Genomic DNA, 27,122 nt, shown 5'->3' with positions numbered 1-27,122 from the left:
AGTCCTATAAAAGTCCAATTTGGGAGCTGGGGAGAAGTCTCAGCTGAAAATGCCGCTCAGGTACAAGGACCCAAGTTCAGATCTCCAGCGTGAGTGAAAAGCAAAGCATGAGGTCATGTAGTCCCTCTTGCACAAGCGCGAGAGCAGGGCGGTGGGGGCCGCTGAGACAGACGGATCACAGGCAGTCACTGGCCAGTCAGCGCAGTCAGAACAGTAATCTCTATATTCAGCGAGAGACACGGTGTCAATAGTAAGAATAGTAATAAACAACAAGGCAGTACAACACACATACACACACACACACATGAACACACAGGGAACAAGGCTTTTACGCAAAGGCTGGTTTTATTAAAGTTTACATAATTTATGAACAGTCTATTTGTGTGAAATTCTACACTTCCATCTTTTCACATTTAGTTTTCATATCTTGATATAAAACAGGTACTAGAGTATGAAATAAAATCCTACAGTCACTCGAGTAGACTAATCATCAATTTAAGTGTTGGGAAGATGTTTCGTCTTTAGCCTGCCTCTGGACCGTTTGCTTTCCGTTGAAGTCATGCTCTACTGAGACGAGGATAAAACCGCTTGGACCGTTCAAACTACCGACAGGCAAAAGACGAAAATACTGAAGTACCAATATCAATCTTTTTTCTTTCCATTTTCTGTGTGTTGCATGTTTCTGTATGTGTGTGGGGTGCACCTGTATGTGTGTGTCCATGGAGATGCCAGAATTTGAATCATACTCTAGCATCCTTCCACTTCATTTACTGAGGCAGTATCTCCTATTCAAAACAACAGTTTCCGGTATCAAAATAACAGCTTCCGGTAGGCGTGCCCAGCTAACCAGTCTGCACCCCGGCGCCCAGACAGGAATTGCAAGCGATTGCAAGCGGGCCACCTGGTTCTTAGATTTGGGTAGCAACACCTCTAACCACTGTGCCATCTCCCAGCCTTCCTAACCCTTTTGTTTTAGGGTTTTTGTTTTTTTTTTAATTGTGTGTATGTGATAACCTTTTTAAATTATATCATTCTGAGAGCAAATCGGTTCTTCAGGTTAAAAAAAAAAGTACAAATAACCCCCTTATTTATTTGTTTGTTTGTTTGCTTATTTTTAATCACAGACAACGTCCTCCTCCCACCCCAACCTAACAGGTTAGGCCTTGCTGTGCAGTATGGTAGCCACAAATGACTATTTAAGTAAATTGCATTTAAAATTCAGTTTTCAAGGCTTTTCAGACACTAAGTGCTCCATCCCTGGACATTATGGCATCTAACAACACTGACACAGAATGTTCTCCCCACTGCGAAGGATGTAGCATGTCGCGGGCTGCACTGGACCACACCCGGAAGGAGTCCACTCATACACAAACACGTAATACATATTTCCCTCTTCTCTTCAGAACAACCAGCCACTTCCTGTTTGTTTTATCCTAAGACACCAGTATAAAAATAGACGCTTTATACAGACAGTTCTTCCAGTGGTGTAAACGTGATCCAAGAGCATAGAACCCCGAAGAGAGCCTTGCCTTTGCCACTGCAAATTAACATCCAAGGGGCTCCGGACAGCCCACAGCTGCACTCCAGTGGACGGAGCCCTCCTGTGATTCCCCTGTGGAAGCTGTCAGTGTGGTCTCCACACTCTGCCCAACATCTACAGGAATGAGTCCTGAAGGCATTCCTCTTTGTTATGAGGACCACCAGGTGAGCATTCAGGACAAGACCAAGCACAGTATTCAGGTCTTCCCAGCCTCTCGCTGTCTGAGCATCTAGGGCCGGATACTCTCCATATATCAGCCTTTCTTTCCACACTCAAGACCTAAGTTATACCTTCAGGCTCTCCTGAGAGTCAAAGTACAACTTAAAACATACTTGGCAAAATGAATTTGAAACGTGGAAGTAGCAACTTGTTTAGACTCAAGGAGCATTGTTCTCAATAATAAAAATAAACAGTATACTGAAACATTTTCAAGGCGGTAGATTCTCTAGTTCATCCACAGTGCTCTAGCCCTTGATTCCTGAATGTAATGCATCCAATTTCAAACTTGTCCTGTATGTCGTAATTTTTTTAAGTAATGTGTTTCCTAAAATATTAAATATGCAGTATTTAGGATAAGTATATGCATTAGTCTGCTAATGTTAATATATAAGAAAATTTACCAATAATTTGAATGTTATTTTTCTTAACAGTGATGACAGTAGTTTCTAGACTTTGTCCTTAAGCACAAGCTGCAATTCCAATAAAAGGCGAGGCATATAGAAAGATTTAGAACACAGGGCAATCAGATTTTGTGGTCTTCTGGTGAACCAAATCAAAGTTGAAGACTAAATGACACTTTGGTGGTGTAACTGGGAACAGATTCTGTAATAAAGAAAAAATATAAATACATACTTAGATATTTATTTCCTTTTTTTGTTGTTTTGTTTTTCAAAACAGAGTTTCTCTGTGTGGAGCTGGACCAGGCTGGCCTCGAACTCACTGAGATCCACCTGCCTTTGCCTCCTGAGTACTGGGATCAAAGGTGTGTGTGCTATCATTTTGGTTCACAGATAGCCACAATTTTTTTTTTTTTTGTCAATTTGATTTATGTCATTTCAGATGGTTTTACATAGTCCCAACTCACCTCTTTCTTTAAGGTCTTCAATATATGCTTTCATAAATTCTTTATCAAAATGCTGGCGGTCCTGTTCACTTTCTACTGTGTCGTCAGTGTCTTGACATCGGGTCTTATCAATGGGGTTGTCCATAAGACTTATAAATCTGTAGAAAAGTACAGAAGGTACACGTATTTACTGTGAGCAAAACTCCTCTTCTGTGTGTTGGAGAGATGTCAGTCAAGAGTGCAGGCTGCTCTGCCAGAAGACCTGGGTTTGATTCCCAGAATCCCCATACTGGCTCACAACCATCATCTGGAACTCTGGTTTCATGGGATTCAATGTCCTCTTCTGATCAATGAGGGTACCAGGTAGGCATGTGGTTATACATGCATGCAGGCAGGCAGGCAGGCAAGCAAAACGCACACATACAATAAAATAATAAATACAACTTTTTATAAAGTAAAATTATAGGAAAGAGAGGCAGGTGAACTCTGTGGGTTCAAGGCCAGCCTGGTCTACAGATGTACAGAGTGAGTTCCAGGATAGCAGGGTTATGTAAAGAGCACCCCCCCCCAACACACACACACCTCTCTCTCTCTCTCTGTCTCTCTCCCATCCACTTATTCATTCTTCCTTTTCTCCACTGAACCACATGAAGCTCATCTTTCTGTTTCTTTAGTCAAGGGGCTGTGGCTGGGGCTCAGCTGGCAGAGTGCCTCCCTAGCCTGCACACAGACCTGGTTCTGATCCCCAGCCTCACATAAACTGTGCATGCCAGTACTCCCAATACTCCGGTGGTGGAAGCAGGAGGATGGGGGGTTCAAGGTCATCCTCCACTGCATAGTACATTTGTGGCTGAGCCACAGGAGACCCTGTCTAATAGAAATTAAGAGACAGGAGTCAGCCAATCAGAATTCCCTTTTCCTCGACTATCCTGTTCACAATACACCACCCAAGAATTTTGGTCTTGGTCTCTTCATAATGATAAATGAAGAGGTATGGGAAGGTTCCTGAGCACAGTCTCCTGCCTTGTCTTCTACCCACTCAGGAGTGAGCAATACGTCACCCCATATTAGAGCCTGTATAACCTTTACAGGGATGTTTGTCTTTTTTGGGGGGTTCACTGAGGAAGTCAGAAAGATGAGGCCAACAGAAAGGACTCCTTGAACAGTGTCTACTCTATCCAGGGCAACAGGGATGTGACAAATGAGAGGTCTAGCCTGTGCCCCCACCTTATGCTGCCCAAAGGTAAGTGGTGTTTGTAGCTCTATGAATTTAATGGTTATACTCCTCAGGGCATTTGATAAACAAACAAACGCCTTCAAATTCCGGTAGAGAGTGGAGTAGGATCGGATTCTCAGGAGTATGGGTGTCATCTAATCAGGCTCTAATCTAATCTAATGGCCTGGATGCAGCCAGAGGTGACTGGCTGTGGAGGGGTGCTGGTCCTGGGAGCCCTCCCCTTCCAGTGTACTCACTTCAAAGGCGTGGAGGCATCACAGAGGGCCGTAGGGAGCTCCACCAGGTGATCCCCACTGACAACCAGCAAGGTGAGCTTTCTGAGGTTGAGCATGGCTTGAGGAAGGTAGGTCAGCTTGTTTTTATACAAGAGGAAACTTTGTAGCTCTTCCAGTCTATGGAGAAGCAAGGGCTCAGGTCAGACTCCACCCCCATGAAACTAAAAGGCATCCCCGCAGGGAAAGCCTGCCCGGCTTATTTACCACCAAATGTGTGCAACCACGGCCTTACACTTCACATTTACACGAAGCTATGATTTTCTTTTTTTTTTTAAAAAAAATTATGGATGGAACTATGTAGATTTTACTTTTTTCTGATTTAATCGCCCATGGAAGGCATGGATTACAAGAACAAGTACAGAACAAGCCACACTGGGCATTAACAACCAATGTGCTCCTAAGTGTCTCCTGCGTTTCCCAGGGTTCTTGGATTTGGGCAGTCCGTTTCCTTTCATACAACTCACTCTCTCTCTCTCTCTCTCTCTCTCTCTCTCTCTCTCTCTCTCTCTCTCTCTCTCTCAACATTAAAGAAGAAAGAAAGCCACAGAATAAAAGGGAATGCAAAAAAATATGTGTTTTACACTTATTTTCTTTTGCTTTCTAGTTTATTCTAGTCTGGAGATCTTACCTCCAGATTGTTTTCTGGTTTTGTTTTTGTTGTTTTGTTTTTCATTCATTTACCATATCTTGTGTAATGAATGCCACAAATATCTCAAAAAATTCCTCTGTCATTTCTTTTTTTTTTTAAAGATTTATTTATTTTATATACGTGGGTACACTGTCACTGTCTTCAGACACACCAGAGAAGGACATCAGATCCCATTACAGATGGTTGTGAGCCACCATGTGGTTGCTGGGAATTGAACTCAGGACGTCTTGAAGAACAGTCAGTGCTTTTAACCTCGGAGTCATCTCTCCAGCCCTCCTCTGTCATTTCAAACACAACAAGTGTCACTTGGCCTCCTTAGCCCAGGAAATGCCAGCATTCATTCCTCATGACCAAGAGTACAGAGATGTTATCTGGAGTGATGCTCAGGCCAAAGCCACCACCAGACTGTAAACCCTAACAGTTTATTGACATATTTGTAGTAAGACTGTAAACTCCATGAGAACATGGGTTATTTTTCATCCATTATGCCCAGCTCACCTCCAGGCTCTGCAATAAGAAGCCTAATAATATCAGTGGCACAAATGAATGAGTGAATGAATGAGTGAATGTATCCGTCTACCTTTTTAACTTACATGTTTCAGTGCAATAATTACTATTTAAAGAACAGGTTACATTTTACATTTCATTTGTGTGTGCTTGATAGTACCAGTGGCATGAACGAATGAATGAATCACTCAATCTACCTTATATGTTTTTTAATTATTATGTGCACGTTGAATGCAGGTGCCCAGGGAGGCCACAGTGTTAGATCCCTGGCACTGGGGTTACAGGCAGTTATGAACTTCCCAGTGTGGGTGTGTGCGGGGAGCTGAACTCAGGTCCTCTAGCATAACAGTTAAATACTCTTTTTTTTTTCTTGTTTATTTTGTTGCTGTTTTTTTAAGACCTGGTCCTCTTTTTTTTTTTTTTTTTTTTTTTTTTTTTTTTTTTTTTTTTTTTTGGTTTTTCGAGTCAGGGTTTCTCTGTGTAGCCCTGGCTGTCCTGGAACTCACTCTGTAGACCAGGCTGGCCTCGAACTCAGAAATCCGCCTGCCTCTGCCTCCAGAGTGCTGAAACTATGCCACCACATCTGGCTATACTTTCAATCTTCATAGCTAAGCTACCTACCTCTCCAGACCCTTCACTAATTTTTTTTCATTTTAAATCACATACACTTATGTGTATCTGTATGTGGGGAGGTGCGTTAGAGTGCAGCCGCCTGGTGAGCCAGATCCCATGGAGCTGGAGTTGCAGGCAGGTGTGGGCCATCTGATGTGGGTCCTAGGGATGGAACTTGGGTCCTCTGCAAGAGTACTCAGTCTTAACCACTGAGCCATCTGACCAGTCCCTCCTTCTCATATTCTGAGCCAGGGTCTCTCACCGAATCTGGTGATAACCAATTGGCTAGACCGATTGCCACAAGCTCCCGGGAGTTGCCTGTCTTTGCTCACAAGAGCACGAGGGTTACACTTGGGGGTAGCCGCACACGGCTTTTACAGGACTGTTAGGGACCCAGCCTGCATCCTCATGCTTACAGGGCAGACACGTCACCCTCTGAGCCATGCCCCCAGCACATAACAATTGTTTTTAAAAATGAAATAGCCGCATGGGTATAATTTAACAACATAACTACCATGTTAATTCTGTTTAAAGTTACACATCTTAAATTAATAAATGAAAGTAATAAAAAAATTTTTCCTCACTGGTGTTCTTCTAAGCAGAGTAATGTTTCTATACATAATAATGTTTCTAGACACAATAAATTTTCTTTTTAATCTCTGTGAAGCTGCCAGGCTGTGGTGGCACACGCCTTTAATCCCAGCACTTGGGAGGCAGAGGCAGGCGGATTTCTGAGTTCGAGGCCAGCCTGGTCTACAGAGTGAGTTCCAGGACAGCCCAGGCTATACAGAGAAACCCTGTCTCGAAAAACAAACAAAAAAAAAAATCTCTGTGAAGTAAAATTAACAATGTTATTCTATGAAATATGAAACCTAGTCCAGAAGCTCATATCAGGGCTGGAGAGATGGCTCAGAGGTTAAAAGCACTGGCTGCTTGTCCAGAGGTCATGAGTTCAATTCCCAGCAACCACATGGTGGCTCACAACCATCTGTAATAGAATCTGATGCCCTCTTCTGTCATGCAGACACACATGCAAATAGAATATATATATATATATATATATATATATATATATATATATATATATATATATATATATATATATGGTTCATATCAGTAATCTTAGCACCCAGAAAGCTGATTCAGGAACATTGTGAGTTCTGAGTCCTTCCAGGCTACAGACTAAGCCCCTATCTCAAAAATAAAAAAATAAAGAAAACAAGAATCTCTTTGAGGCTGTTTGTGATAGCATATGTTTATGGATCCAGGACTTGGGAGGTTGAGGCAGGAAGATCTTGAGTTTGAGGCCAACCTGGGCTACTTTGCAAGACTCTGTCTCAAAGGAAGGTGCAATAAGATAGCTCAGCAGGCAAGGGTGCCTGCCACTAAGCCTGACAACCTGAATTTATTCTCCTGGACCCACACAGTGGAAAGAGAGTATCAACTCCCACAAGCCAATCTCTGACTTCTATTCCCAAGCACGTGCACACGCACACGCACACACACACACACTCAGTTTTTAAATAACCAAGTGTGGTGTTGTACACCTTTAATTCTAGCACTCAGGAGGCAGAAGCAGGCAGATCCTTGCAAGTTCAAGATCAACTAGGTCTATATAGTGAGTTCCAGGCCAGCCTGGGCTAAAAAGGGAGAATCAGTCATTACACAAATAAATAAACAGATAGATAGATAGATAGATAGATAGATAGATAGATAGATAGACTGAAACAAATCAAATTAGCCAAGACAATAAAGACGTGTTCAAATGCACACATGCACATATGTGCAATACACAATAGAAACTGTCTTATTCTATCATTTCCTAGAAACAAACTCTGGAAAATTAGTTGATTTCAAAGAATATTTATGTGCTAGCATGTCTAAGTGCTAATGGTCTCAGTGCGTTAGTAATCAATTCATATACCTCACCTTAGAATGCAAGTAGCTACCTGTCTATATCTTGTGGCAGGTCACTCAGATTGTTGCTGCTGATATCCAGCCACTGCAGACGACACATCCGCAGGACACAGATCGGAACGCTGGAGAACTTGTTCGCGGAGATATCCACAAATGTAACTTGCTTCAAATTACTTAACTAGAAAGGAAGAAGAGAACATTCTAATTACCCTCTGTGACAGTTAACCCTCGTTGGTAACTTAACAGGATTTAGAATCACCATGGAAACCAGCCTCTGGGCACATCTGGGAGGGAGGGACTATGTAGACTGAGTTAACTGTGGCTGGGCTGCCATGTTCCCTGGGCTGGGGTCCTAGGCTGCACAAAAAGGAAAAGCAAGCTGAACATCAGCCATCCCTCACTCTCAGCTTGACTACGAAGTAGAAGTGACAACCTCAAGCTCCCGGTACCACAGCTCCTGTCATGATGGATGTCACCCTCAAAGTGTGAGCCGAAGGAAAGCCCTCCTTCCAAGAGCTGCTTTTGACAGGTGTTTTATAATGGCATCAAGACATCAAGACATGTCACGAATACACCTTGTGAAAGTGGGAAAAGAATTCCACTAAAAATGTTTAGAATAACGTTTGTTTCTCAGAGGCATCCATGAGTATATGTCTCACAGACCAGACCCACTATGTGTTCCAGAGCACCTACTGCATAGCATTCACTGTGCTTCCTGCTGGGATACTAACGTGAGAAGCACACTATGGCTGCCTGCCCTCGGGAGCTGATATTTTCACAAATAAGCAAAGTAACTAACTCGTGTGGTAAGAACTGACAAGTCTCAACCTTCAGGAAGTGAAGAGTGAATCTGCCCAGCAGCATGATGGAGAGGCGGTCAGGGGTCCAAAAGGATTTCACAGAAGACAGAAAAATAGAATCGGGTCTCCCAGGTTGGGAAGCAGCATGTGCGAAGTCACAAAAGACAGAGAGTTCAAGTCTCTTCTTGCTGTTCTTGTTGTTTGTTTGTTTGAGATAGGGTCTCACTATAAAACCTTGGCTGTCCTGGAACTCACTATGCAGACCAGGTTGGCCTCGAACTCACAGAGATCAGTGTGCCTCTGCTAGGATTAAAAGCGTGTGCCACTATGGCCAACTAGAAAGCTCAACTCTTACAGAGTATGAAGGGTGTGGTGAGAACTGCATCAGCCTTTGACAAATCTTGAGGAAACCTACATTTGCAAGGGTCAGGTGATATGATAAAGATTGATCTTGTCTGGCCTCAGTAGCTGAGCAGGTTGGGTTCTTCTGTTATGGTTTTATATCCACAGTTCTTGTTTGCAAGATGCCAACTCAAACACATGGAGAGATATATTTTACCTCACTGCAAACCTATGAATCTTGAATAAAGTTGAACAGATGTTGCATATCTGGAATTGTTGTGAATGTTTGGAAGCTACTATGAAACACAAGAGCTTTTTCTTTTTTAACTTACTTATTTGGAGAGTCCATGAGTAAAATTAGAGTGATCTCTCAAAGCACATTTGCAGGCCACCAAGATGGCTCAGTGGATAACAGTGTTTGCAGCCAAGCCTGACGATATGAGTTCAATCCCCAGGGCCTACACTATGGAAAGAAAACCAACTCCCAAGAGCTGTCCTCTGATTTCCACAAAAATGCGCCCACACACAGATGCACGCAAGACAAATAATGGCATAAAGAAATCTAAGACACGGTGCTCAAAATTACTAGAAACACAGAGTGAGTTGGACCAAAGTAGAAGGGAAAGGCGCTGGGCTCATGCCCATGTTTAGCTTAACATGAATCCCATCTTCATGGGCCAAACACGCTCTATGGAAGGTATATGTTCTGAATGTGTTCTTGTCTGGAATTCTGAAAAATGAATGTGAAGCCAGCATGTGACAATGAACCATCAGGGAGCTGTGCTGGGTGCCAGTCTAAGGCTCTGCCCAGGGTGCCAACAGTCAGACAGACAGACAGACAGACAGACAGAGAAAAAAAATCTAATCACCATTCGTGTTTTTTCTTTTCACAATAAATGTAGCAAATGTATTTCTAAGCTGAATGCTACTCTGAATGAAAATGGCCCTCCATGGCTTATAGGAAGTAGCATTATTTGAAAGGGTTAGGGTGTCTGTCCCTGTTGGTAGGTGTGGCCATATTGGAGGAAGTACTTACATCACTAGGGGGTGGGTGTTGAAATTTCAGAAACTCAAGTCAGGCCCAGTGGCTCACTTTCTCTTCCTACTGCCTGCAATCTAGATGTAGAATTCTTGGCTCCTTCTCCAGCACGTGTCTGCCTAGATACTGCCATGCTTCCCACCGTGAACCTGGGAGCCAGCCCCAATGAAATGTTTTCCTTCATAAGAGTTGCTATGGTCACCGGGCGGTGGTGGCGCACGCCTTTAATCCCAGCACTTGGGAGGCAGAGGCAGGCGGATTTCTGAGTTCAAGGCCAGCCTGGTCTACAGAGTGAGTTCCAGGACAGCCAGGGCTACACAGAGAAACCCTGTCTCGAAAAACCAAAACCAAAACCAAAAACAAAAACAAAAAAAAAAAACAAAACAAAAAAAACAAAACAAAAAAAAAACATAAATCCTAAAATTAAAGACTGAAACAACTAACCTAAAAATCCAGTCTCAGGAAGCTAAGGCAAAAAAGGATTGGTTGTTGAGGCCAGGCTGGGATACAAAGGAAGACCTTGACTCTAAGAAAGACAGAGAGAGAGAAAAAGAGGGGTGTACGGAAAGAGACAGAGAGACAGAGACAGAGAGAAAGGGAAAGACAGACAGAGATCTATTACAAGAGTTTGATATCAGATTCAAAATTGCAGAAGAAAAAAAAAATCAGAGAACTGAAAGGCAGGCCAAAGAAACTGTTCAACCTACAGAGATTTTAAAGGATTAGATCTGGGGGTGGACGGATGGCTCAGTGGTCTAAAGCATGCAGAAGACTGGGGTTCCATTGCCCACAACCACTCATATAGCTCACAACCATCTGTAACTCCAGTTCCAGGGGACCCAGTGCTCTCTTCTGGCCTCTGAGAGCACCAAGCATGCATGTGGTACACATACATACATATAGACAAAAATATTACTACACATAGATAGATAGATAGATAGATAGATAGATAGATAGATAGATAGATAGATGGGCAGGCGGGTGGGTAGATGGGTAAATCACCCAAGTCTCAGCAGCTAAGGACACCTGCGGTTTTGCAGAATACCTAGGCTCAGTTCCCACCAACCACAGAGCTACAACCATCTCGAACACCAGTTCCAAGGGGTTCTAGTGCCCTCTTCTGGTGACTGAGTGATCTATATGTCTGCAGGCAAAACATTTCATAGACATAAAATAAAAATAAATTCTTTTAAAAAAGACAAAATCCATAATGCCTTCTGGACATTTCGATCACCTTGTCCCTGTTATCATAAAAGTCTATGAAAATGTTATTACACCAGACAAAGACCTTACTCTGAGGATAGAAATTATATAATTATATAATTATATAATGCATATATTTTTGGTTTTTTGAGACAAGGTTTCATGAGATGCGGACAAGCCTTTCACTTCCTGTGTGGCTCAGAATACTCTTGAACTTGCTGATCCTCCTGCTGCCACCTTCAGATTCTGAGGTTGCTGGCTTGTGCCACCAAACCCAGTTTCCATAAAGTTCTGGAGATCAAGCCTACCCAAGGCCTGTCACATCCCAGACGGGCTCTACCAACTAAGCAGCAACCCTAGTTTTAGAAATACTAATTAAAGAAGATGAAGCAAAAGATCTCAATCTCGCACAAGTTATTTTTATTTTGTGCCTATTTAATAGATAATATCTGTTATCTAGAATGGAGATCTTGATTTACTATTCACTGAGACGGGACTGGAAATAAAGGAGTAAATCTTTTCTCATATTGTCCTAACTGGCTGACATGGTCCCACAGATAGAACTTCAGAGATGTACTACCTTTAAAAAAAGACATTAGATTCATTCTGTATTTATGAGAAAACATGAAAAAACAGAGAAAAATGAACAATTTTTTTATCACCAAATAAAACTCAAGGGATACCTTGTGCTAACTGAAAGGACCTGCTGGGCATGGTTGTTGCTTGCAAAATTTGTCACAAGCACTAGCTTTCCTGAACACTACTGAGTGGGAGGCAGCACCTGGTAACCAGCCACTCATCTCACCCTGATGAGCTTGGCAATGGTACAGTCACAACGCAATAGCCAAGGCTCAGATCTGCGCATGCTCCAATGATCCAGGCTGCTGCCCAGATCTGCGCATGCTCTAATTCTCCAGTCCACGACTCCATCTCCTCTCAGACATTCTGGGAGGTGATGAGTTATGTCGTCTTTCTCTGTCTTGCTCCCATGTCCCTAATGCAATCCTTAGACAAACCCCTCAGAGAATATTCTGTATCTGACTCTGTATCTTGACTCCGTTCATCGCCCGGTCATATCCTAGCTCAAGCTGGTGCCGTCAGTCATTTGCACTCGGGCAATCCTTTCTTTTAATTCCCAGACTTTAAAGAGGTAGACTTTGCATGGCATAAAATACACCCATCACAGATGTGCAGTGGACCCATAACTCAACTTCAGGATATCTCTATCATCTATGCTCAGATTTTCTTCTTCCTACGTTGTTCTGTGCTCTCAATTTTATCACAAGGAAACCGTGAATCTACGTAGTATCGCTACAAATTTTTCTTTCTGGAAAGTTCATGCAACATTCTTTTAAGTCTGGTATTCCTCAAATTCCTCATTTATGTCATAATATATATGGAGTAAGGCGAGGGTTTTTATTTTCCCAAGACCCTTTATTGAATTGGTTGTCCTTTTTCTATTGAATCATCTGGGTGATTCTGTTGAAAATTCAATTGATTGTAAATAGAATATAATTGGACATGATGATGCACATCTTTAATATCAGTATACACTGCGAGTTTCAGGCCAGCCAGGACTACATAGTAATATTATATCTCAAAATAAAATTATAATATATATGTAACTATATTATAGAGGTTTATCTCTGCAATTTCAATTCTGTTTCATTTTTCTGTCTGTCTTTACGATAATTCTTTGCTGTGACTTTATAGCAAGTTTTGAAACTGCATCTCTAATTTTGTTCTATTCCAACGTTGCTTGGCAATTCATATTTTCACATAAAACTTTAGAACAACCTAGAAATTAAAAAAAAAAAAAATACCAGCGCTTTTAGGAAAGGTTTCCCCCAGTAACAGAGCACTCCATGTCGTAAGTTAAATAAATCAAGTCATAGGGTAGAAGTGTTTGTTTCTTACTTCAAATGGAAGCTCCATCAGGTCCAGATTTCCAGAACAGTCCAGTCTCTCCAGATTCTCACAGTCTCCTAGCTCCGGGGGAATACTCTTCAAATGGTTGAAACTCACATTGAGTTCTTTCAAGTTCTTCAAGCGACCTGGCAACACAAAATGTTAACCTCAATTGAGTAGTTTCTTCCAAGTCTTTTTAAGAACAGAAACAAACTGGGCATGGTAGTGTAGGCGGTTAGGCTCACTGCTCAGAAGACAGAGAATGGCAGATCTCGGTGAATTCCAGCCCATCCAGATCGGCACAGTGAGATTCTCAAAACCAAACAGAACAGAAACAAATCTCAGGGGTGAAACCTTCACCTAATGACAGGGAGCCCAGACATGTCAGTGAGCGCCCCATTTCTAATCCTGGAACTACGAAAGCAGAAAGATCACAGTCATACCTAACGAGCCCGTCTCAAAAACCTGCATAATAAGCCCGTCTGTCTCAAAAAGAAATTTGAAGAAAGAAAAGGAAAAAAACAAAAGAGCCAAAAGCAAAAATAACAACAAGAGGTGTGCAGACATAAAGCAACTCTGTGTTTGTATTTCGAGCGCTCTTTATTCACTGTCTGCTCATCTTAGGCACTTCCGGCTTTAGTCCGAGCTTTCAGCTGTAGGCGCTGGGTTTGCTGGTCCGTGTCACTTCCCTAGTTCTTCCACCCCTGGTGACACTAAAGGTGTGCATTAGTTACTTTTCTGTGGCTGTAATAAAATATCATGACCAAAAGCGATCTGGAGAGGACAGTTTGAGGTTGCAGGGATGGCTGGGCTCGATGACTAAGAGCACTGGCTAACCTTCCAGAGGTCACGGATTCATCTCCCAGCATGCACGCGGCAGCTAATAACCCACTAACTCCATTTCTAGGGGATCCAGCAACCTTTTCTGGCCTCTTCGGGCACTGCATGCATGTGGTGCAGTCACATGTACAGGCAAAACACTGATATACATAAATAACATGTTAAAAATCAAAAAGGGAAAAAACAAAAGGCTTATTTTGATTTATGGTTCCAAAGAGAAAATCCACAATGGCAGAAAGAACGAAATGGAAGGAGAAGCAGGAAGCTAGCTGATCACGTGTCCTCCCACTGCAGGAAGTAGAACAAATCTATAAACCCTCAAAGCCCGTCCCACTTCCTCCCCGCAGTGCTCCACTTCCAAAAGATTCCACTTCTCCCAAACAGCGCCACCAACAGGGACCAACCTTTCTCACTCAAACCACAGCAAGGTGTAAAGGGGATTTGTCCTCTGTTCAAACAGGCACCCTTGGTGTACAAACCCTATGAGAGTTGAATCACAGGCCCTGATTGTGAAGATTAATTCAAGTCCTAGGATAGCAGAAACTGCGGTGCCTGCCGGTGGGCTCTAACAGGGCATGAGCCAGATACAGAAATATGCACAAAGTTCTGCGTGTGTCATAAATGACTAAAAGGAACACACGGCTAACAGATCGCATGTAATGCACCATTTATCTTCTACGTCTGCATTCTTTCAATTATAATGTCATGCTTCCCAAAGAATATATAAGTCAAATATATAAGTCAAGCAGGGTGTGAGCACATCCAAGAGAACAGAACGATCGAAAAATGCTGTATTCGCTGGGCAGTGGTGGCGCACGTCTTTAATCCCAGCACCTGGGAGGCAGAGGCAGGCGGATTTCTGAGTTCGAGGCCAGCCTGGTCTACAGATTGAGTTCCAGGACAGCCAGGACTACACAGAGAAACTCTGTCTCGAAAAAACAAAACAAAACAAAACAAAAAAACAAAACAAACAGAAAACAAAACAAAAAACCAAAAAAAAAAAGAAAAAAAAAAAAAAAAAGAAAAGAAAAATGTTGTATTCTAGTTCTGACCTTATTTTTAATATTTATTTTATTTGTATGTGTATGTGTGTACCAGATACATGTGGGAATCTTTAGTGTTAGAAGAAAAGGACATGAGATCGTCCCTGAAACTGGAGTTACAGGCAATTATGAATCGGGTGCTGGGAATCAAACCTAGGTAGCTATTGAGTCGTCTCTCTAGTCCCCTAATTCTAATTCTTGTTTGAAAATATAGGCAGCCAGCTCCAACCTAGAAACTAGCATAAGAATAAATCATAATGATACTCCAAAAATCACAAGGACTTTGAAGTACAACACCAGTGTTTTGAGTGAGGTACCCAATACTTCAGTGTTGGTGAATTTATCCATGTAGCATGATCTCCATGCTACAGTTAAGAAAATACAAATGTTGGTTGCCCAGATGATTGCCCAGCTCACACACTGGCCTCTGGTGATGACCTCAATTGCTGCTCTGTTCCCCTCCCCCACACACACCCCCACTCCACTGCCTGTCAGTGCTGGGGGCACATGAGAGTTTTGTAGGGAATTTTTAAAATACCACTGCCTAACTCTAGTGTGGTAATGTATGTCTGCTAGCTCAGTACTTAGGAGGCTGAGGCAGGAGGATCAGCATATGGAAATCTGAGGACAATTTGCCCAGAGGTCAGTGCTCTCCTTCCACTTCGTGGGTACTGGGGATTGAAGTCACTTGTCAGTCTTGGCAGTCAATACTTTTATCTGTTGAATCCTCTTACCAGGGCACCTTGTAATCCTCCCACACTGCACATAACAAAGTAACAGGTCAGACAAAGCCTCTGATAAACTGTCCAGTGACTGCCAGTCTAGTGTCCTAGGACATGTGAGAGTGGCATCAGTCCCAGGAATGTTCAACCTTTAGACATTGGGACATGGCAATGCCATCTGCAAAGTTCAAGAATCAAGCAGTGAATTTTTTGTTTTTGTTTTTGTTTTTTTTTTTTAGTCTCATTGTGTTTTAAGTAAGTTTTTGATTTTGTGTTGGACCACATTCATGGCTTTCCTGGGCCTGGTATAGCCCAGAGGCCATCATGAGCTAGACACATGCGTGCTAGTTCCTCAGACCCCAAAAGAAAGAAAGACATCGATAATCATTGTAACTTCATTTTAAGAAGATTCAACCAGACAATGAAAGATCAAGAATTATTAACTGTTGGCCGCGGGGCTGGAGAGATGGCTCAACGATTAAGAGCACTTGCTGCTCTTCCAAAGGTCATGAGTTCAATTCCCAGCAACCACATGGTGGCTCACAACCATCTGTAATGGGGTCTGATGCCCTCTCCTGCTGTTTCAAGGACAGTGTGCTTATATACATTAAATTAATTAATTAATTAAAAAACTGTTGGCCAGACATGGTGGTGCATGCTTTAAAATCCCAGCATTTGGGAAGCAGAGGCAGGCAGATCTTTGTAAATTCAAGGACAGTGAGTCCAGGACAGCCAGGGCTCTGTTACACAAAGAAACCCTGTCTCACAAAAACAAAAATAAACAATTATTAAATGTTGATCAAACAAAACGACACAAACTAAGCTAAACATATCAATGGATGACTACATAGACACAATAAATTTTATCCTCCCTTTACGATAATCTTGTTATTAACATGTCTACTATTCTGCCTCCCAAGTGCTGGGAATAAATGTATGCCCCACCACACCCGGCAACAAAAAAATTCTTGAAGTGTTGCCCACTCATATGGCTTCAGGGTTCTAAGCAATTGCCAAATATCTATTGATGCTGGACCATGCAGTCGTGGTACTTCATGTCCCCAAGAGGACGGAGCCATGGTAAACCGGCAGCTGTGGGAACAGGGAAACCACTGAGGGACACCCAGGTACAGAAGGAAATGCGGTGTTTGCACTGCGTCACCCTGCTGATTTCCTGCCTGCTCGCCACCGGCAATGACCGGGAGATTCCTGTCGAGTAACCTACCAATTTCAGCTGGAAGACACGTGATTTGGTTTTTTGGCAAATCCAAAATTTTCATCGCTTGAAACAGCTCGATGTACTTTGGAATGATCTGAATGAGGGTGCTGTAAATGTGCCATTCTTTGAGGTGTGTCTGTTCCTTCAGTGAATCAGGCAGCTCCTGAAACAGAAGGAACAGCATCAGTCAGAGGTAGCTCCTTGGTGTGCACCAGGCCTGACAGGCCAAGTATGAAAGGCATGTGAGAACATCAGAGCCAAACTGTGGCCATTTCTACAGAAGCCAAGGGTGGTTGACACTAACATCACAATAGCAGATTAGTCTTATTTCAATATTAAAATCAAATTCTAGTCAGGTCTAGTGGTGCAGGCCTGAAAGCCCAACTGTTTGAGAGGTTGAGACAGGAGTCTCATAAGTTCAAGGCCAGTTTGGACAATTTAATGAGAGCCTGTCTCCAGATATAGCTAACTATACAAACTATTTAATGTATATAGTTATCAGAATAGTGGAAAAGACCTGGATTCAGTTCGCAGCCACCCACATGCTGGCTCACAGCCATCTGTAACTCCAGTCCTAGAGGACCCGACACTTTCCTCATGTGGACACTAGACCCACATGTGGTACATTTACATACGTGCAGACAGATTACCCATGCACATAGAATGAAAAGTAAAATCTCAAAACAATTTTTATAAGAAGGTAACCTTCCAATTCAGCAAGCAACCTTGTCGCATAAAAATGAAGTGAGCTGGGCATGGTGGGGGACATCCTTAATACCAGCACTCGGAAGACAAAAGCTGGTGGATTTCTCGGAGTTTGAGGCCAGCCAACCTGGCCTACATAACAAGTACCAAAATAACAACAACAACAATAATAACGTCAGATGAATGTGGTGGCACACGTCTTTAGTCCCAGCATTCAGAAGCAAAGGCAGGCCAATCTCTGAGTTGGAGGCTACCCTGGTCTACAGATCAAGGGTCAGGGAGGTTAAGACAAAACAAATAAAATGGAGGGCCAGTGGAATGGCTTATCAAGTGAAGGTGCTTGCCACAGCCTGACAACAGAGTCCAACCCCTGGAACCAACATGGGGGACAGAGAAAACCAACCCCCCACCCCAAAGTTGTCCTCTGACCTCTACATCTCACACACACACACACACACACACACACACACACACACACACACACACACACACACACTGGTCCAGCAAGATGGCTCAGTGGGTACATTCTAAGCCTGAGGACCTGAGTTCAGTAGATAGGTGCCATCTGTATACCTACTGAGTTCAGTGGATAGGCACCATCTGTGTACCTTCCGATCTAAATGATGGAAACGCAGAAGGAAAGTAGCAAGGAGGCTCATGGGATAACCTCAGCCTGAGAGAACTGTAGCTCACAGAACATTCACTGAGGTAATTCTTGCCACAGCCCCATGCACACAAGAGGGCCTGGGGTTGTGGCTCAGGCTAGAAGCCATGGATCAATCCCCAGCACTGAAAAAAGGAACAGGTTTTTCTCAATGCATATAAATGGAGCATTCGTTTGGTCAAGGCTAAAGCTCAACCTCACCCACAGCACAACCATGGGTGTCCACTATGACAGACAGACAGACAGACAGACAGACAGACAGACAGACAGACAGGCATAGACAAACAGACAGACAGACAGGCAGGCAGGCAGGCATACAGACAGGCAGACAGACAGACAGACAGGCAGGCAGGCAGGCAGACAGACAGACAGACAGACAGGCATAGACAAACAGACAGACAGACAGACAGACAGACAGGCAGGCAGGCAGGCAGGCAGACAGACAGACAGACAGGCACACAGACACCTCGACTCACCTTCCACTGCGTCCCTGAAAGTTCAAACACAAATGGACTGCTCCGTTTGTCTCTGTCCTTGACTCGTGCACTCTGCCTGGCGACTGAGTTCCTCTCTATCTTTTCCAGGAGCCTTGTGCTGGTGTCCACGAAACCGTTCTTGCAGTACTCGGCCTGGGGCACGCCCTTCCTCCTGCACTCCGCTACAAAATTCCACTCCTCCTTTATCCTAAGACAGGAAGCAGAACACAAGTTATTTCCTGGGGAAATAAGCAGCCTCGATCCTTCACTTCCCTGGAACCTGGTTTCCCACTGTGGGCTACCTAGGCTCTGTCCTGACCTCTCCTTCCTGCCGCCAGGGATGCTGGGAAATCTGAGACCCTTCTGTACATCACTAGTCACTATGACTAAAAACGATGAGCAGAGTTTGATGGAATCTTTGGCTAAACCTTCTACCAAGAAGGTTTATCTATGCATTTGCTGAAGTATGGTTTCTTCTAAACTATTCCAGTGTCATGTCTGCCTTTGACTCCTTCCTCATCCTCACATTTCTGTGGGTGACTCCCTAGGTCTGTCTGCAAGTGTCACCTTCTTGTTTGTTTTGTTGAGTCAGAGGCTCCTACAACCCAGTCTGGCCTTGACCTCACTTTGCATGACCACAGACTCCTGATCCTCCTGTCTCCACATCCCAGGTGCTGAGATTACAGACATACACTGCCTTGCTCTGTAAACATCGCTTTAATAATTAACAGAGCACCAAAGGTTTCTATCACAAGAAGAACTCTGAGGATCATAAGTTCAATGCCACCCTCTGAAACACAGTTGACCAGAGGACAACTCAAAGACGTCATTTCTTTCCCTCCATCATGTAGGTCCCAGGGATCAAAACTCAGATCCATAGATATAGCGCTAATGGCCTCTTCCTGCAGAGACATTCCCCTGCCTCAGCTTTTCTTGCTTCTGAAACTGAATATGAAGGCTGATCCGGGAAACATAGTGAGAAGGTAGCCCTTGGGCCCTGTGTCTTTTCTATATCACGGACTGCAGACCCATATAAACACAGCCTATAATGCCAGCACTTGGGAGGTGGCAGCAGGCCGATGAGATGCCCAGGTTCATTCTCGGTCACATGTGGAGTTCAGGGACACCCTGGGTTCCTCAGACCCTGTTCTGAAAACAAATGGAGCTGGTGAGATGGTTCAGCAGTGAAGACACTCTCTGCCTAATGACCCAAGTGTGACGCCCCAGAGCCCACATGGTAAGAGACAATTGACTCTTGCAAGTTGCCCTCTGACCTCCACAGGTGTGCAGTAGCAGAGGACACATGAGCACACATGCTAAATTGATTTTTTATACTTGATCTTAGCCCAAAGGCCAAGAAGTGATGATAAATTGATTTTTTAAAACAATAGACTATACATTGATTGGATGATTGATTGATTGGTTGACTGGATCACACTTTATACCTTGTATTGCTAATTTTTTGTTTTGTTTTGTTTTTCTTTCTTTCTTTCTTTCTTTTTTTTTTTTTTGGTTTTTCGAGACAGGGTTTCTCTGTGTAGCCCTGGCTGTTCTGGAACTCACTCTATAGACCAGGCTGGCCTCGAACTCAGAAATCCACCTGCCTCTGCCTCCCAAGTGCTGGGATTAAAGGCGTGTGCCACCACTGCCCGGCTATTGTTAAGTTAAAGCTAACAAATACTTATACACGTGCACACACACACACACACACACACATACATATAAAAGCTGGTGGTTGTCCACACCTTCCATCCCAGCACTCAGGCAGCAGAGGCCGGTGGACTCTGTGAGTTCGAGGCCAGCCTGTTCTACAGAGCAAGTTCCATGCCAGTCAGGGATAAACAGAGAAATCCTGTCTCAAAAAAATAAAATAAAATAAAATAAAATAAAATAAAATCCTATTCTCAAACTCAAGAGACACACCTGCCTCTGCTGCCTGAGTGCTGGGGTGAAGGGTGTGCTGCACCACCACCCGGCTCCATGACTGTATGTATGAATATCCGTGGATGAAGGCTTCGGATTCCCTGGAGCTAGGTTACAGAAGGCTGTGAACGGGCCAACCTGGGTGGGCCCTGGGACCTGAATTTGGGTCCTCTGAGAGAGCAGCAAGCACTTTTAATCTCTGATCCATCTCTTCAGCTCCTCAACCTAGTAGTGTGTGTGTGTGTGTGTGTGTGTGTGTGTGTGTGTGTGTGTGTGTGTGTGTGTGTGTGTGTGTGTGTGTGTGTGTGTGTGTGTGCGTGCGCGCATGCGCAGCCTGCTTGTCTGTGTGTGCACAGAGTGTGTGTAGTGCCCACAGAGGACAGAGGACAGCCTCAGACACCCTGAGGGTTTCTGGTAGTCAGATTACATCATTTCAATTCAAGTGGATGAGCACAATGAATCTTACCCAGAATTCAGCACATCAGGCAAAAGCTGAAGAAAGTGCTTAGCAGAAGCTTTGGGTGGACTAGTGAGCAAGTTCAATGGGGACAGCTAAGTGGCCTCAGACTGTTTAGTACAGAGGGATTTCTGTACCATCTCTGTCCTCCTTGTGCCCAGCACCATGTCGGGACAGTATGTAACTCCTCACAGCTTTGGGTGTCTCTGTTAACGTGCTTATGGCTTCAGCACACGGGTCATGAAGTGTACAGACGAAAGTGGCCCTGGAAGTTGGAGATCCCAGTGAAAGAGCCACCTCCTCCACAGCACATAGCCACCTGCCTGAATGAATGCCCGAGGCACACAGCCACCTGCCTGAATGCCCACTCCCACCAAGCTCACACAACAGGCACCAAAATGTACTTCTCCAGGGCGCTCTTCTCCAGCCTTTCCGCCTCCTTCTTCTGCCATGCTTTGTGCTTCTTGACGCGGGTTTCCCATAAGGCTCTGACAACAGAGATATCAAACACAACCACTTTGTGTCCCATTTGGGGAGCAGCATAAAGTTACCTGTGAAAAAATACATATGTCAGCTCCATATGCACATAGACTGGGCTTTCCAAGCATATTTTTAAGTGTGTGTGTGTGTGTGTGTGCTGTATGTATGTGTATGGTGTGTGTATATGTGTGTGGTGTATATGATGTGTGTGGTGTATGTATGTGTGTGGTGTGTGTATATGTGTGTGGTGTATGTGATGTGTGTGTGTGGTGTGTATGTATGTGTGTGTGTGGTGTGTATATATGTGTGTGGTGTATGTGATGTGTGTGTGTGGTGTGTATGTATGTGTGTGGTGTGTGTATATGTGTGTGGTGTATGTGATGTGTATGTATGGTGTGTATGTATGTGTGTGGTGTGTATTTATGTATGTGGTGTGTATTTATGTGTGTGGTGTATGTGATGTGTGTGTGGTGTATGTGATGTGTGTGTGTGTGTGTGTGTGTGTGGTGTGTGTATATGTGTGTGGTGTATGTAATGTGTGTGTGGTGTGTATGTACCTGTGTGGTATGTGTATATGTGTGTGGTGTATGTGATGTGTGTGTGGTATGTAGGTATGTGTAGGTGTGTGCATGTGTGTGTGCATATGTGTGTGGTTTGTGTGTGTGGTGTATGTGATGTGTGTGTGTGTGGTGTGTAGGTGTATGTGTATGTGTATGCACATACATAGGTGTGCATGTGAGTACAAGTACCCGAGGAGGCTTTGGCTTCAGTTTCCCATGGAGCCAGGGTTACAGATGCTTGTGAGCCACCTAGTGTAGGTACTGGGAACCGAACTCAGACCCTCTATAGAAGTACACTTTCTCCATGGATAACGAATTACTGATTGGTGGGGTTAAAAGTGGGCACCTCAGTGTCCTCTGTTTCTTGTTGTGGACAGATAGAGTGAGATACAACAAAGGCAAGAGATAGAATTCCAAGAGATACATCTCAAGAGATAGAATCTTACTGCTGGGGTAATAAACCATTAAAACCAAGAACAACATAATATGTTCTTCCACCATGAAGATTACACAGCTCAACACCAACTCCCAAAAACTTGTCCCCTGACCTTCAAACTTATGGCATGTCACACACACACACACACACACACACACACACACACACACAGAGAGAGAGAGAGAGAGAGAGAGAGAGACAGACCAGTGACAACAAAAACAATAATAAGTAATATTTTCAATTAAAATAAAATCTTTTAAAGAAGCAACCAAATGCCACAGTAAAGCTAACTGCACCTAAGCACAGTGAGAAGCTGGGAGAAGCTTCCTGGGGTGTAGGTGGGAAGTAAGGAACAACACAGGGCTATATTAGCAGATCAGACTCTTTTTACATCTATTTTATGTACATAAGTGCTCTATCTTCATGCATACCAGAAGAGAGCATCAGATCCTATTATAGATGGTTGTGAGCCGTCATGTGGCTGCTGGCAACTGAAGTCATGACCTCTGGAAGAGCAGCTAGTGCTTTTAACTGCTGAACCATCCCTCCAGCCCAACAGATGAGATTTTTAAACTTTCTTTATATGTGTGTTCTGCCTGTATCTATGCCCGGGTATCGTGTGCATGTAGTGCCCATGAAACCCAGAAAGCAAAAGGATGAATGAGGTCCCTCCACATACATACTTGGTCCCTTCCCAAGTGTCCAGGCTCTAGGGGAGAATATCAGAATATCTGCATACAGTGATATAGCTCAGCTCAGCACAGGAATCAGGCATCTGAGCTGAACAAAGCGCACAAGGAGCCACAGAAGAAGGAAGCCAAGGAGACAGTGTAAAGAACTGGCAAGAGTGGGGGCGAGGCTGGTGTTGGGAGTAAACAGGGACACAACCATAAGTGTAGGTTTAGTTGACAAACTTTCCGTGCCTCCACTCCCAACAATCAGAACAAATTCTGATTATGTCAGAATCACTTTACAAAACCATTGGCTCCCCAGAGCCAGAGGCCATGACTGTAAAAATGTGTCCCTTGGCACCAGAGCTCTGGTCTCCACTTAGAAGTCATATGCCAGGGGAGAGGAGGGGAACACTCAGGTCACCTAGTCCTCCGCCTTGTCAAATGATAAATTGATCTGTCCAGGGCTTAGGGGGCTGGAGGTGGGTACCTTGGAGCATCATGGGAAAGAGCTGGAGGACTGAGGAGGAAGCCTGACATGTCTACCATATGATGCCAAGCCATTTTGACACTCCCTTTGTGGGATTCAGAGAGAGGCAAGAGCAAAGGAAAGAGAGGGAACAGAGTGGAGGAGAGATAGAGACAAAGAGAGAGACAGAGAGAGACACACAGAGACAGAGACAGAGACAGAGCCGGGAACACCTGAATGCTCAGAACGATGGACTGGCTCCCCGTGATCACTGGGCAGGAATGAGGATATTCTAAAGAGAAAGATGCTGGTGCCTTTTACCTTTGACTATCAGTCTACAAAACAGTTGACCCTCTCCCTAAAATTGAAATTTCTCCCAATAATGTCATTCATGCTAGGAGAAAGAAATGGTTGAAATCCAGCCCCAGCTAAAGGAGGAACCTGTATCTCTGAAGATTTCACACAATTCTGACAGTTGGTCAAATAGTGTTGCAAATAGAGATTGGAGCCCAATGACGCTGGGTAGCAGGATCACATGGCCTGGACAGTTTAGCTGTGCTACGCCATCTTACCTTCCATTTAAACCTCAACCTAGTGTTCACTGTGAGAATGGAGTTGGGAGCAGAGTCCCTTGGAACCTCTTGTTCTATTTCCAATATGGCCGCTTGGAATACATCTACCTCTGTTCTGTATTGGTGTCGTTTATCTGACCTATCAAGGACAACAGCTGAGCCCACCTTGTTGCAGCTGGGACCCAGGTTGTGTCCCTAACAACTTTGATAACATCCCACCTGCCTCCCTGTAACTTCCACAGACTCCTTGGTGTGCCCCTTGTGGGAAGATGCCCTGTCATTTGTTCGGCTTGCTCCAAAGGAATAGCTATGGCCAATAGAAGCTGAACAGGATAGGAGTTAGGGGACTGGGGCGTTGCTGTACTCCACATCTGGAAAGCAAATCGAGTTTTCCAATAAAACAGTGGGGTAACCAGAGGCTAAAGTTTATAAAGTAAGATCAGAATGGCCACCACTACACTTCAGATGAATCATAAACTGAATCACTTTTATGCTGTCAGATCTGTTTCCCTTGGGACATTTGATTATTGTTATGGTAATTCTTTAAGCTAGAAGCTCAAGTCCGGAGAGACAGAGGGCACAGAAAGGACTAAGGGGACAGGGGCTGAGTCAGATGGCCCAGGTTAGAACCCGGCCTCCTGGTTTACTGGCCACATGTCCCTAAGGACAGAGCGGCTGGATTCTCATGTGGGTAAAATACAACCACAGTACCCAGCTCCTTTGCTTAGTGAGAGAGCACCCTGTGATCACTGTGTCAAACGCTGCTTAAATGGGACCTGGCATACAGTAAGGCTTGAAGAGGGAGGGTCAATTATTTAAATAAATTCAGACAGACCATTGGTCATCAATTAAATGTAAGATCTAAACGAGAGGTGAGAGTTGGGGTGTGGCTCAGTTGGTAGAGTCCTTGCCAGGCATACAGGAAACCCTAGGTTTCTTCCCCACACTGGGCTATCTGAAACCCTATCTCAAAACAAGCTACCAAACAGACACAGAAGAGGTCCGGGGGCATTAAGGGGCTTTTCCCCATTCGACTCGGTTAGTGGGTTCTACACCCCAGGCCCTATCCAGCCAAGAAGCCACCGCACCTGGGCTGTTTACAGAGCTGGACAATTCTCCTTTGGATCTCCAATCACTTTGCTACCCTTGTCCCAACCACACCAGGGGGCGCACGAAGCTTTACGAAAGGAAAGACGACCACTTCTCCAACCCTCCCTCCCTGTTGTCAAGTATATTTTCCAAGGACCAGAAGAGGGCACAAACAAAGTTGATTTATCGCCCCTTGGAAAGCACGTTAGAGCTCATTCTTGAGCATGGGGTTAAGAGGGAGGGGTCCTCTCGAAGGAATCGAAGGATTCCAGAGGATCTTGTCCCTCCAACAGACTGAGGGAGCCTGCGCGCCCACGTCTCCCCACTCAGTTGTGGTTCTTGAACTAAGAACGAGTCAAAGCCTGGTCCTCTCCGTGTGCTTAGATGGTGGCTGGCTGGAGCTCACCGCACACTGGTGAAGTCGTAAACAGTCAAAGCGCACAACGCAGACGCAGCGACTGGTCCCCTAAGCAGCTGCGACCCCCCCCCCCAACTCAGCTTCTGAGCAGTCGCAGACAGGCTCTCCCACCCCTCCGCTACTGGGGCGGAGACCACCCCCACTCACCTTCCTCGTGCGAGTAGGCGCTGACAGTCCCCGGTCGTGGCCACCACGCTGTAATCCGTTTTCAATGCTGTTTACACTCGCAGAGCAACACCCCCCAGCGGAAGGGCTACCGTGCCTGTGCGCTAACAGGCTATATTTGTAAGCGGATAATATGATCTGGAGGACATGTGCTGATAAACTATCTATCTATTCTATGTGACTCAGCCTAGCAGGAGACAAAACAGATGTGGTCGGGGAGGGCTTGGCACCCGGGCACAGCAAGATTATTCAGTGAGCTGGGCATGCAGGATCCCCTGCGGGTTTCCACAGAAGGCTGGCTCTTAGTAGCAAGGAAAGCCTGGAGAGAACAGAACAAAACAGAGCCGAGGGAAAAGCATTCTGAGGTCTCAGGACTAGGTGCCAAACAAGAGACAGGATTAGAAAGGCCGTAGGAAGGGAACAAGGGTATGAAAACGTTTTCTGCAATGTTTGTAGCAATACACTCAAAGTCTAGATTTCATCCCTATGTTTTCTGTCTGTTTGCTTGCTTGTTCGTTGTATCCTTAAATGCAGTAGTTTAATCTTTAGAGAGAGTGTGATACCTGGGGAAATAGTCTTGTTGATTGATGGCAGACACGGAAATGACATCCAATAAATAATGGAACTCCACTCTGCTCCCAGGAATCCAACTGGTTATGACAGCAAGGGCTCCTCTCACACCTTGGTTTGAACCTAGAGTCCTGGAGCTGACCTGAACTTGGAAGGCAGACAGTCAGGAGATCAAAGTCACCCTCATTCACAATGGCTCAAGGTCAACCCAGGCCAACTAACGCCCTGACTCACATCTCCACCCCAACCCTCTCAAATAATAAGTAAGGTGACCCACACATGTAAAACCAGCATTCCTGAGGTGAATGCAGGAAGATCAGATATTTAGGTTCAACTACATATGATGTTCAAGGTCAGTCTGGGTTACTTGAGACACAATCTCCAAATTCAAACAAAAACCTGTGAAAGCTGAGTATGTAGTCTCATGCCCTTTAATCTCAGCATTGCCCGTCGAGGATGGTGCCCTGGATTCAGTCCCTAACATTACAACAATACTATTTTGAGAATATACTTATACTAAAAAAATAATAATTTGCCATTAATCTGAAATT

The 27,122-nt window shown here is 44.3% G+C and overlaps 1 protein-coding gene across 5 annotated transcripts; it reads right to left on the bottom strand.

Annotated features, from left to right (window-relative positions):
• Nucleotides 1-326: 326 nt before the first annotated feature.
• Lrrc2 (leucine rich repeat containing 2) lies at nt 327-26,714 on the bottom strand. 5 transcript variants are annotated; one of them, XM_034484471.2, is made up of 9 exons: nt 26,565-26,714; nt 21,536-21,692; nt 18,762-18,969; nt 16,923-17,079; nt 13,102-13,238; nt 7,833-7,978; nt 4,077-4,232; nt 2,625-2,761; nt 327-2,362 (listed from the first exon to the last, which is right to left on the bottom strand). In XM_034484471.2, the coding sequence occupies exons 1-9, from the start codon at nt 26,608-26,610 to the stop codon at nt 2,313-2,315; spliced, it is 1,194 nt and encodes a 397-aa protein (XP_034340362.1). In that variant the 5' UTR covers nt 26,611-26,714; the 3' UTR covers nt 327-2,312. The 5 variants fall into 5 exon arrangements, with proteins under 5 accessions (XP_034340362.1, XP_034340365.1, XP_034340366.1 ...); XM_034484474.2 differs by having other exon boundaries at nt 21,525-21,692; nt 26,565-26,700; XM_034484475.2 differs by lacking the exon at nt 26,565-26,714 and adding an exon at nt 25,984-26,315 and having other exon boundaries at nt 21,546-21,692.
• Nucleotides 26,715-27,122: the final 408 nt, after the last annotated feature.

This window comes from Arvicanthis niloticus, chromosome 21 (genome assembly GCF_011762505.2).
Source record: "Arvicanthis niloticus isolate mArvNil1 chromosome 21, mArvNil1.pat.X, whole genome shotgun sequence".
Lineage (NCBI taxonomy): Eukaryota > Metazoa > Chordata > Mammalia > Rodentia > Muridae > Arvicanthis > Arvicanthis niloticus.
Note: the sequence above shows the minus strand (reverse complement) of the source record. Positions and strands in the feature narration are given on the sequence as shown.